The following is an 11,052-nucleotide window of genomic DNA, read 5'->3' on the forward strand; positions in this document are numbered from 1 at the left end:
AAAGGCTGATGCTTTATGAACAGATTATGCTACACTGTGCATATCTTAGAACTGTTCCTTTCTTTATTTGTAGTCAGAGCTACTACTAGTAGAACACTTTTGTGTTCGTAACACTGCCTCTCCGGTTTATTTGGGATGGATGCTCGCTCTGGTCTGAAAGGAGCTTTGCCCCTCCCTAGTGCTCTGCCTTGGTCTCCTAATTACTCCTGTGACCTGCTGCCCATAGCAAAATCACAGGGCTGAAGCTTCTTTCAGATAGTTCTCCCGTCTGCTCTGCTGACACCTGCTCTTTTCCAGCTCCTATTCCAAAATTGTTTGAATACTCTATTGCTGCCCATTATCCCCTGATACTTAGGAATTCCATATTAAGATGAACATTCTTTCATTGCCAGTGCAATGACACACACCAGGACTTAATCCCTGGGGTTTCTTTCCTGCTATTTAATGTACCACTGCTGAAGAACTGATGCTACCCAGTTTTCAGAGAAGTCTGAAAGCTGCACATTTCTAATGCTTTATGGTGCTTGACGCTTTGGCCACAATGCTTTTGATCCTTCCCATGTGACTTGTATCACTGGAGGACAATGGCTGAGTGAGAGAAAGGCAAAATGTGTTTTTGTATTTTCACTCTCTATAAAATCCCTAGCAAAGAACTGTTTCCTTTTAATCAGGACTCATGTCCTTCTTGGTTCTTCCCTTTCCTTCACCTTTACTGAGTAGTAAGGGGTGTCATTTTTTTTTTTTTTGAAAGAGAGAGAGAGTGTGAGTCGGGAAAGGGGCAGATGAAGTGAGAGAGAGAGAAAGAGAGAGAGAGAATCTCAAGCAGGCTCCACACTCAGCATGGAGCCTGATGCAAGGCTCACTCCCATGACCCTGGAATCATGACTTGAGCCAAAAATCAAGAGTCCTATGCTCAACTGACTGAGATACCCAGGAGCCCATAATGGGTGTTATTTAAATCCTACCAGAAACCATAAGACATGAATGTCCAAGTAGTATATGGGGTGATACAAGGATGGATCTGGAGTCCACACACCTATGTTGAAATGACAGCTACACTAAGTATGAGATGTATAACATCGCATCAGTTCAATAATTTCTCTAGAGTTCAGGTTCATCTCCTTGAAACTGATATCATTAGATTAGACAGTGATCATCTAGCAAGCACTCATTCAATGGTGGCTGCTATTTTAATAGTATATTCTAATGGTTCAACTTCTCTACAATGTTTTCTGTTATTATTCTACTTGTCTGTATAAGTTTTTCTTGGTAGACCATATTCTTATGACTATCAATGATGATATCTTTGCTTCACTGGTGAGCTACTGCCTGAAAAAAAATTTTTTTCTATCACTTTTTCACACTGTGACTATCAGCACTATATTGTGGTAAGAATGTGAGCCCTGGAATTCTGTCCTCATTACAGACTAGTTTTGTGAACTTGGGAAAATCACTTAAAATCACTCGTTCTTTTCAAGGTCACTATGAAAGTCAGATGAATTAATGTTTGCAAAGCCCTCAACAGTGACCGGCACATAGTTAGTGTTCAATAAATGATAACTATCATCATCAACTACTGACTTTCCATGATCTGTGGAAGGGATCTGGTTTGCTTTCCAAAGTGTCTTATGTTACTTTTTCTCATCAGTTTAGTCTCACTAAATTCGATTTCTTACCTTCGCTGTGATCAACAGAATTTAAATGTGACCTTCAAGAGTTCAGGTATTTTATGTATAGGCTACCATCTAAATCAGCTCAAATTGGGAAAAAATAATTTGACTACAAATAGAAGAGGATGGGCTATACCTTGTTTGATATCATTTCATTCACAAACATACCATTCATTTGTTTTTTGAATGCCTTTTGCAACCCATATTCCCTTTCAGTAATGGGCAGTCTAACCATTTTAGATCTCACTTTAATATGACTCTTGTATTCATCTTATCCTAATGCCATAATCCACATAAAACCCTCAGCAAAGTATCTAATCAGTGCTTAAAAAAATGTTCGCTGTTAATATGATTTGTGGGTGACATCTGTGATCACAGTGTGGAAATGGCAAACGCACACTTGGTGTTTTTCTGCATGGGCAATTGTATGTACACACTTGACTCCAGTTTGTTCTCTGCTGGTTATCACAACCAGACTGCCTAATTCTGGCTCTGCTAATAAATGGTTACCACAGGCAATCCAAGTACTTATTTTCAAATTATGAAATATTTCAAGAAAACAGAGAAGTATGAAGATTAAAATAACGAACCTAACATGTATCTACCACCTAACTTTGCCAAATTTTAGCATTTTGTTTCATCTTTTTAAAGCAAAAACAGTAAAAGCATAGTTGTAAGTCTGTCCTCATCCCTCCTGATTCCATTCCTTTCTCTTGCTTATTCTGCAGAGGAAACCACTAAATAATTTTAATATCTATCATTTTAATACATGATTTATGCTTTTACTACAGAAGTATAGATCCACACAAATCTAGAGTTTTACTGTACCCTCTAACCTTTATGGACAGTATTATACTGAATGTATCCTTCCACATTTTTCTTTTTTCTCAGAAGCTGTTTTTGAAGTTTATACATATTTACACATAAAACTCCAATTTGTACATTTTAATTGCTTGATAGCAGTCTATTGTATAAATACAGTATACATTATTTACCTGTTCTTCCATATATGGTTCTATAGGATGTAAGTTTGTCCTGTTTTGCTTTTTGTCTTGCCATTACATTTTAGTATGTTTCTCCTTATAAACCGTGCAAAACTTAGCATATATACCTACAGGTAGAGTTACTGGGTCTAATGATATGCATTTACTAAACTATTTTCAAGTCACTCTTCCAAGCAGTGGCACTTACTTATATCCCACCATCAGTGTGTGGGTCTCCACCACTCCGCATTGTGGCAACACTTCGCGCTGTTTAGCTTTTAATTCTCTGCGAATTGATTGGTATAGAATCATATCACTTTATTTTAGTTTGCATTTCCCTGATTACTCTTAAGTTTTCTTCTGTTTATTTGAGGAAATTGACATCTGTAGTTAAGTATCCAATATTGATATTCAATGACTAACTCTCCATTATATTGGTTTCAGTCTGTTTCATATACTTATTGAAAAACTAGTGCATATCAGCTATATCAATGAATTTGTTCTTGAAATTACCTAATCAAATGTCATGCAGGAAAAATAAATGGATACAAGTAAATGGCTATTGAGTATTCTTATTTTTTTAAACCAACATGTCACTGAGAGAGAAGAGAAGCTGGTAAAAGTCTGCATTGGGCTGCAATGTTCAGTATTCAATTATAAGAGCAAATATAAAGTATAAGAACCATATTAAAAAGTGACTATAAATGTCTGCTAAGCAAGGTTACAGTTTCTTCCCAATTATGCAATCTCATATGGGTATTTAATAAATGGCTGCTGATAATATAATAATTATAACATCATGGTGATAATCATTATAATAATTATAAGATCAGTTAACTATTCGTGTTTATGTTGTAAGAATTACAAAATGGTTGTAATTTTCAACATGAATGACTGCTCTCTTTTTAAATAAACAATTTTCTTCATCTTAACTCCACTTTAGTCTATAAGAAAAAACTAAGATAATTTTTTTCCTGGGGAATCTTCAAGGTCTCTTACTTCTACTTATTTTGTAAGTGTTAATTTATTTATTTTGAGAGACAGAGAGAGACAAAGAGACAGAGACAGAGACAGAGACAGAGAGAGTGCACCAGGGAGGGGCAGAGAGGAGAGAGAAAATCCAAGCAGGTTCCTCATTCCTCACTGTCAGCGCATACCCTTCGCTCAATCCCACCAACTGTGAGATCATGACCTGAGCCGAAATGAAGAGTTGGACACTTAACTGACTGAGCCACCCCAGTGCTCCATTAAGGTCTCCTACTTTTATTTTTTTATTTTTTTATTTTTTCAATATATGAAATTTATTGTCAAATTGGTTCCCATACAACACCCAGTGCTCATCCCAAAAGGTGCCCTCCTCAATACCCATCACCCACCCTCCCCTCCCTCCCACCCCCCATCAACCCTCAGTTTGTTCTCAGTTTTTAAGAGTCTCTTATGCTTTGGCTCTCTCCCACTCTAACCTCTTTTTTTTTTTTCCTTCCCCTCCCCCATGGGTTTCTGTTAAGTTTCTCAGGATCCACATAAGAGTGAAAACATATGGTATCTGTCTTTCTCTGTATGGCTTATATCCTACTTTTAAACCTAAGTATGACCGCAAGTTTTCCTTCAAAGGCCATGTTAAACTAAATCAGGTTACAGCTTAAGCCTTCAGGTTGCACCATGTACTTTAAAAGGAAAATATCAATTATTTAGAATTACACACAAATTCTTGTTCACATTTCTGGACATTCTGAACTACTACTTGTAATTCACTAATCTTTCTCAATGCCTCATCATCATTCAGCAACATGGAGCATTCTCTCTTTGGCAAACACACCTTTTACATATATTCTTAGTTTCCTAGAATATATTTCTAGTTTTCTTCTTACTTCTCTGGCCAGTTTTTCTTTGTCTTCTTTGTCAACTGGTTATCTCAATTTAGATATGTCTATAGCACCACAGGTTGATTATATTCAAAATTGAATGTATGCTCCCTTTAACGATTCCTAAAACTTGATTCTTCAGTGAAGAGCACAACTCATTCACTTGCACAAGGCAAGGACAGATGTGTGCTTGTCCCTCATCGCCAGCATCCTCATCAGCAAATCTGTTCTGTATTCTACCTCCTAAGTTACCCTGGAATCTACTCCCCTCCATCCCCACTCCTAACATCATTGTCAAACTTCTGTACTGTTGACGCTCTCTTTGCCAAGAATCCCCACCCTCCTCCTTTTCAGTCTTCATTTGTTACCTATGAACTGACCTTCCCAAGTCCTAGCTGCCTTCCCCACACTCATTCCACATCTGTTTCTGGTGAAGTTACTCCTCCCCAAACCCCCATGGCATGTGTCCTATGACACTGCTACCATACCCAAGCACTCATTCTGTTTACTGGTCCTTCCTCACTGGGTCACAAAATCTTCGAGGATAAATGTCTATCCTTCATCACTTTATTGCCAGCACCTAGAATGGCACACAGTACCATAATCACATTCAAAAACTGCTTGCTGTAAGAATTGATTATAATGAATCTCATGAGATGGCCATTATTAAGGAAAGTAGTCTTAGGGCTATTTTGTTGCTTGTCCTCTTTTGTTGCTCTAAGAAATGTTTCTGCCTGATAGAACAATCATTTTAATTTCTGAAAGTGTTAAATAGTTTTGTCCTAACATCACAATTAAGAGCACTGCAATAAAAACAAAAGTCTTGAAGAATTCAGACCAAAGAGCATAATTGGAAACAGATGCCACAGCTCATTGTTGTAATGCTACCTTTGTTACCAGTACAACTAAGAAAACACTGTCCTGTTCCTTCCTGAAAGATATATTTTTTGATTTGTAGCTAAGTATCAGTTACCATCCAGAAAACAAAGGGAAAAAAATCTATAAAAACTATTATTTTCAGTGACATTCTGTGTACGCGAGAAAGCTCTGTGATGGGTTGAAATTTAGTTTAACAAACAAACCAAACAACTGTCACAAGAAGTCGATATCTACAAGAATGCTCCTAAAGGTATAGGTAAGGGAATCTGTGTTTAAAAGTACTATGATAAAAGTATAGTTAAACTATACACATAAGTCGGTGTAACAGTAAATTAAAACATATCTGAATAAGTGGGCCCCTTTTAAATGTCAAAAAATAATAAATATTCACATAATCTGAGTTTTAAAAGAACACTTTTAATGTTAAGAAAAAGCTTAATGACAAAATACTACCATTAATTTAAACTAAGTTTAAGTGTTCTAACCAGGGTGCCTGGGTGGCTCAGTTATACATCTGGCTCTTGATTTCAGCTCAGGTCTTGATCTCATGGTTGGTGGGATTGAGCTCCACACTGGGCTCCACGCTAAGCAAGGAACCTGGTTAAGATTCTCTCTCCCATTCCTTCTATTGCCTCTCTCTCTCTTTCTCTCTCTCTCTCTCTCTCTCTCTCTCTCTCTTAAATAAATAAATAAATAAATAAATAAATAAATAAATAAATAAATAAATAGGAGCATTGCTGATTACAAAGCAGTGACCATGTCTTAAGGGCTTTGCATCCCTTGTACCTAGGTCAGCATCTGGCACATAGTAGGTATGCAATAACTAGGCAGGTGAATGAGCCAAAAACACTTTGTCTTTACAATATTGTAAAATTAATGTTTTTCATATTACCTGAGACAATATATAAGGAAACCATAATGAAAAGATAGTCTTAGGTTAGACGGATGCTTCTAGGTTGCTGAAAATAAATTCCATGTTAGCTTCTCAAATGTTTGGACACACTTGGTATGCATGACTGCATTTGCAGTGATAGCCACTGCTTTTGCCATGGATTTAATGAAGGGAAGTGATGGACTGTGGAAGGCCTCAGAGAGAAAGCCTTTACAGGAAAAGTGTCAGGGTGGCTGTTCTCTCAGTGGCATGAGGGATCCAGGGGCACTGATTAATTTCAGTGCCATTACTTTATATGGAAATAGGGAGAGCACAAAATTGAAAGTATATTACAGACTAAGTTCTTTTCTACCTGTTTGAACATAATTACTGGCAGCCAGAATCTCTATGATTCCATGGGAATTTTTTCCATGGATTTCCCTAAAATAAAACTCTTGTCCTGGATCTTTAAATTCTTGCTTTAGCTTTAGGCTTACTGTGAACTCTATAGTCAGACTGCATAAATATTCTTGAGGTTTGCTTTGTGCACCAAGCTCTCCTGAGAATAGCACAGGCAGTAGACTGCAGTTGAGGACATTAAAAATGTTTTTAATTCTGTGATACCATGTATTTTCACAAAAACTGATGTGTGTTTTAGCTTGCTGCACTCTCTCCATGTTGTATTTTTAGAAGGAAGGGCTACTAAGGAGTAATAGTCTATCCTTAATTTTTTTTTTTTAAAGACCTAGATATCCACATGAAAGAACAGAAGATTTATTAATGGGAAACAACAAATAAAATACTCCTTAAGGTATAGAAAAGACTGTTCAGCAATAAATCTTGCAGTACAGGCTGATATGAAGTGCTTAAAGTCTTATCAAGCCTATACTGAAAGAATTCAGAAGACAGCCACACTATGGATCAAGACATTATATTTAGCCTCTACTCTTGGTGCGCTTGTTTTATTTTGATAAACATAAGCCAGTGATCCACAATATTACACACTTAGTTGCATTCTTTTTTTAAGGGGCTCTTTATTGTCCCCTTAAAATTTGCAAATTTTATAACTTACTAGGTTACAAGGGCAACATAATATACAGAATAATGTAGAACCTATTTGTTCTTTCTGATGATTTCAGATACAATGCTTTCTCTATTCATGCTTTTTCTCCTGCCTTCATAAAACAGGGTCTGCACTTCAGGTTAAAATCAATTAGGCTGAGCCTCAGCTGTTCAGTGTTCAGGGTTCCCAGTGGGGCAGACTATAGCTGGGTGCTCTCTCCACTGGGGTTTTAGCATGAGCTTTGGAAACTCTACCCACCCTGGAAGCCATGCACACAGTGTTTCAGACATACTAGTGCAGAGAGCTAGAGAGGATTATAGATAACATTTTATTAGTGCTCTTCTGAAAACAACTCTCTACCTAAGATGTTTGTGACCAAGGATTATTCCTGCTAATGAGAAAGGAAGGCAGCCATATAATAAGAGATACAGATTTTTGGTTGGTGATGATTTACATAATTCTGTTGAATGATGTAACATATGCTTATGCTTTATAAAATGTAGAGTTCTACTGATTTAAGCCTGTATTTATTAACTTACCTTATTTCTACAAGGTATATACAATAATATACTTTCTAAGGAAAAAATGTGCTATTTTGATCCTTTATACAAGAATGAGAGTTTAGGGGCACCTGGGTGGCTCCATAGGTTGAGCATCCAACTTCTGTTCGGGTCATGGTCTCCCAGTTCATGAGTTCAAGCCCCGTGTCAGGCTCTGTGCTGACAGGTCACAGCCTGGAGCCTGCTTTAGATTCTCTTGTCTCCCGCTCTCTCTGCCCTTTCCTTTCTTGCGCTCTCTCTCTCTCTCTCTCTCTCTCTCAAAAATAAATAAATATCAAAAAGTAAAAAAAAAAAAAAAAAAGAATGAGAGCTTAGTTTTGGATATAATATGGTATGTGAGATTATTTTTAAAAAGAAAACTTATTAACAATGTAAGATGTTGGTGTTTGATTTTTAAAGGTGTTGGTCTTCTCTGTGGCATATCTTTATTTTTTATTTTTTTTAACCTTTATTTATTTTGAGAAAGAGAGAGAAAGAGAGAGAGAACGAGAAAAGGGGAGGAGCAGAGAGATAGGGAGACACAGAATCAGAAGCCGGCTCCAGGCTCTGCACTATCAGCACAGAGCCCAAAGCAGGGCGAACTCACAAACTGTGAGATCATGACCTGAGCTGAAGTTAGACGCTTAACCGACCGAGCCACCCAGGTGCCCCTCTGTGGCATATCTTTAAATCATCATTAGCAGAAATGAACTGAAGAAAAATGAAGAAAACAATAATGCTCTTTAGATTCTGAATAATTGGGATATTAAGTTTGGAGGTCAGATTGCCATGTAAATATTTGTCAAATGATTTCCAATGCTGTTGGAATTCAGGTTAAGTTTTTAAATTAATCAATAAAATTATACAAGCTTAATGAATAGGGATTAAAATGCAAGAATTTCTGTGTCTAGCAGGACCCACACACACACAGGCCTGGTTTTTACATGGTCATGTGGGAGAATGTAGTAAACCCTTTGAAACTGAAAACATTGCTGCAATAATGCAACTGGTCAATTCTTAGTTCTCACCCCACTTGGCGATGAGCAGCATTTGACACAGTTCAGCACTGCCTCCTCTGTAAACTATTTTCTCCACTTAGTTCCAATACCCTTCTTTCCTCTGGTTTTGCTCCTACTTCTCTGGCTGTTCCTTCTTTGCAGGCTCTTCCTCTTCCTCTCCAACTCCTAATTTTAGAATGCTCCAGGGCTCAGCTCTCCGATGTCTAGTTTTTTTCTATCTATACTCTCTCCCTTTGTGATTTCATCCAGTCTCCTGGCTTTAAACACAGCCTAGAGACTAATGACTTGTAACATTTTTACCTCCAACCTGATATAATTCCTCAAACCCCAGACTTATAATTACAAACTCACTTGGATGACTAATGGGCATCTTAAATTTAACATGTCCAGGCTCCTGATCATCTCCCTCAAACCTACTTTTCCTGCTGTCTTTCTGATCTCAGTTAACGTCAACTTCATTCTTCCAGTTGTTCAGGCCAAAAGCCTCAGAGGCGTTCGTGACTCATTACTTATTTTCATAAGCACATCCTCTCTGTCAGCAGTTCCTATTGGCTCTCTCTTCAAATTACAGCCAGAATCTGTGTCTCCCCCTTCCACTGCTAACACTCAAAATCAATCCATAATCATCTTTTGCCTGGATTATTGCAATAACCTCCTAACTGGTTTCTTTCCTTTCACCCTGGCCCTTTCCTGTATTTTCTCACATGTCAGCAAGAGTGATTTTGTTAAAACATGTCAGATCATGTTATCCCTCTGCTCATAATTCTCAGTGTCAGGATGATATTTGAAAACTTTAGGAGGGAGTATAATGCAGTCCTGTTGGGTTGCAATGGACGCCAGCATCAACCTTATAAGACTGGACCAGTACCTACTGAAATGATTCCAACACCCAGTTCTGCTGTGGGTGTGTTCTGGGGGAAAGGGAGTTTTCCCAATACCAATAAGCAATTCCCAACACCAGCTGGGAGTCCTATAATTCAAGTCACTGTAATTGTGACATGAATTCTGATGTGTAATTCTGGGCACAGCATCAGATCCAGCAGATTAAAGGTTCAATCCTATCAGACTACTCCTCTACACACATGTCAGACCTGTTGTCACCTATGTTTCTTCCTGACTGACTATAGATCAGAGGTTCCAACCCCCCCCCCCACCTTCTTAGGTTTCATTAATTTGTTAGAGCAGCTCACAGAACTCAAGAGAAACATTTAACTTGCTAAGGATATAATTCAGGACAACCAGTTAGAAGAGAAACATAGGGTAAGGTATGGGGAAAGGACATGGAGCTTCCATACCCTCTCCCAGTGGGACATTCTCCTCAAGTCTCCATGTGTTCACCAAGCCAGAAGCTCTCCAGACTTTTGGGTTTTTTATGAAGGCTTTGTTACACAGGATAGTCAAGACTGACTAAATCATTGGTCACTGACCAGTGATTCAACCTTCAGCTCCTCACCTCTCCCCAGAGACCAGGAGGTTGGGACTAAAAGTTCCAAATCTACAATCACAAGCTTGGTTACCCTGACAACCAGTACCAAACCTTAGGTTACCTAAGGTCTTTCCAGAGGTCACCTCATTAACATAACAAAAGACATCTACATTGTTCTTATCACAGGAAATTTCAAGAGTTTTAGGAGCTCTGTCCAGAAATAGGACAAAAACTAAATATATATTTCTTATTATAAATCACAGTATCACACCTACAAACTAAATATCAGCCATACTCCAATGGTTTCCCAGCTTCCTGTTATCTGTGATCTCATCCCCATTGCTCAGTCAACTCCAGGCCATAGGCCCCTGTTGATTTGATTTCTCAAATATTTCAGCCATGTATTTTACTTCAGGATTTTTGCATCTAAAACACTTTGCTCCGTTTGGAATGCCCTTGATCCAAACACAGCAAGGCCTGTATCCCTGCCATATTAATAGGTCTTTATTCAGATATTACCTTCTCAGAAAGGCCCCCCCCCCGACTCTTGAACTTGAATTGTAGTTGCACCCAAATCTTGACACTTCCTTCATAGTACTATCACCAAATACCATAGTACAAATTTTACTTAAATATCTTGTTTATTGTCTCTCTTTTCCACTAGAACAAATCCTCATAAACTTAGTTTTTTTATCTGAGTTTGGTTTTTTATTTTTGTTTTTGTTTTCTGCTATACT

The 11,052-nt window shown here is 37.8% G+C and overlaps 1 protein-coding gene across 1 annotated transcript in view; it reads right to left on the reverse strand.

The window, feature by feature from the left end:
- The window catches only part of EDIL3 (EGF like repeats and discoidin domains 3), a 319,001-nt gene extending 308,194 nt beyond the window's left edge, over positions 1–10,807 (reverse strand). Inside the window, exons 1-2 of the mRNA XM_042956589.1 lie at positions 10,751–10,807; positions 10,185–10,296 (exon numbers count right to left, since the gene is read on the reverse strand). Coding sequence (XP_042812523.1) covers positions 10,185–10,296; positions 10,751–10,807 — 169 coding nt within the window. The remainder of the gene's footprint in view (positions 1–10,184; positions 10,297–10,750) is intronic.
- Positions 10,808–11,052: the final 245 nt, after the last annotated feature.

Source organism: Panthera tigris, chromosome A1 (genome assembly GCF_018350195.1).
Source record: "Panthera tigris isolate Pti1 chromosome A1, P.tigris_Pti1_mat1.1, whole genome shotgun sequence".
In the NCBI taxonomy this organism is placed as follows: domain Eukaryota; kingdom Metazoa; phylum Chordata; class Mammalia; order Carnivora; family Felidae; genus Panthera; species Panthera tigris.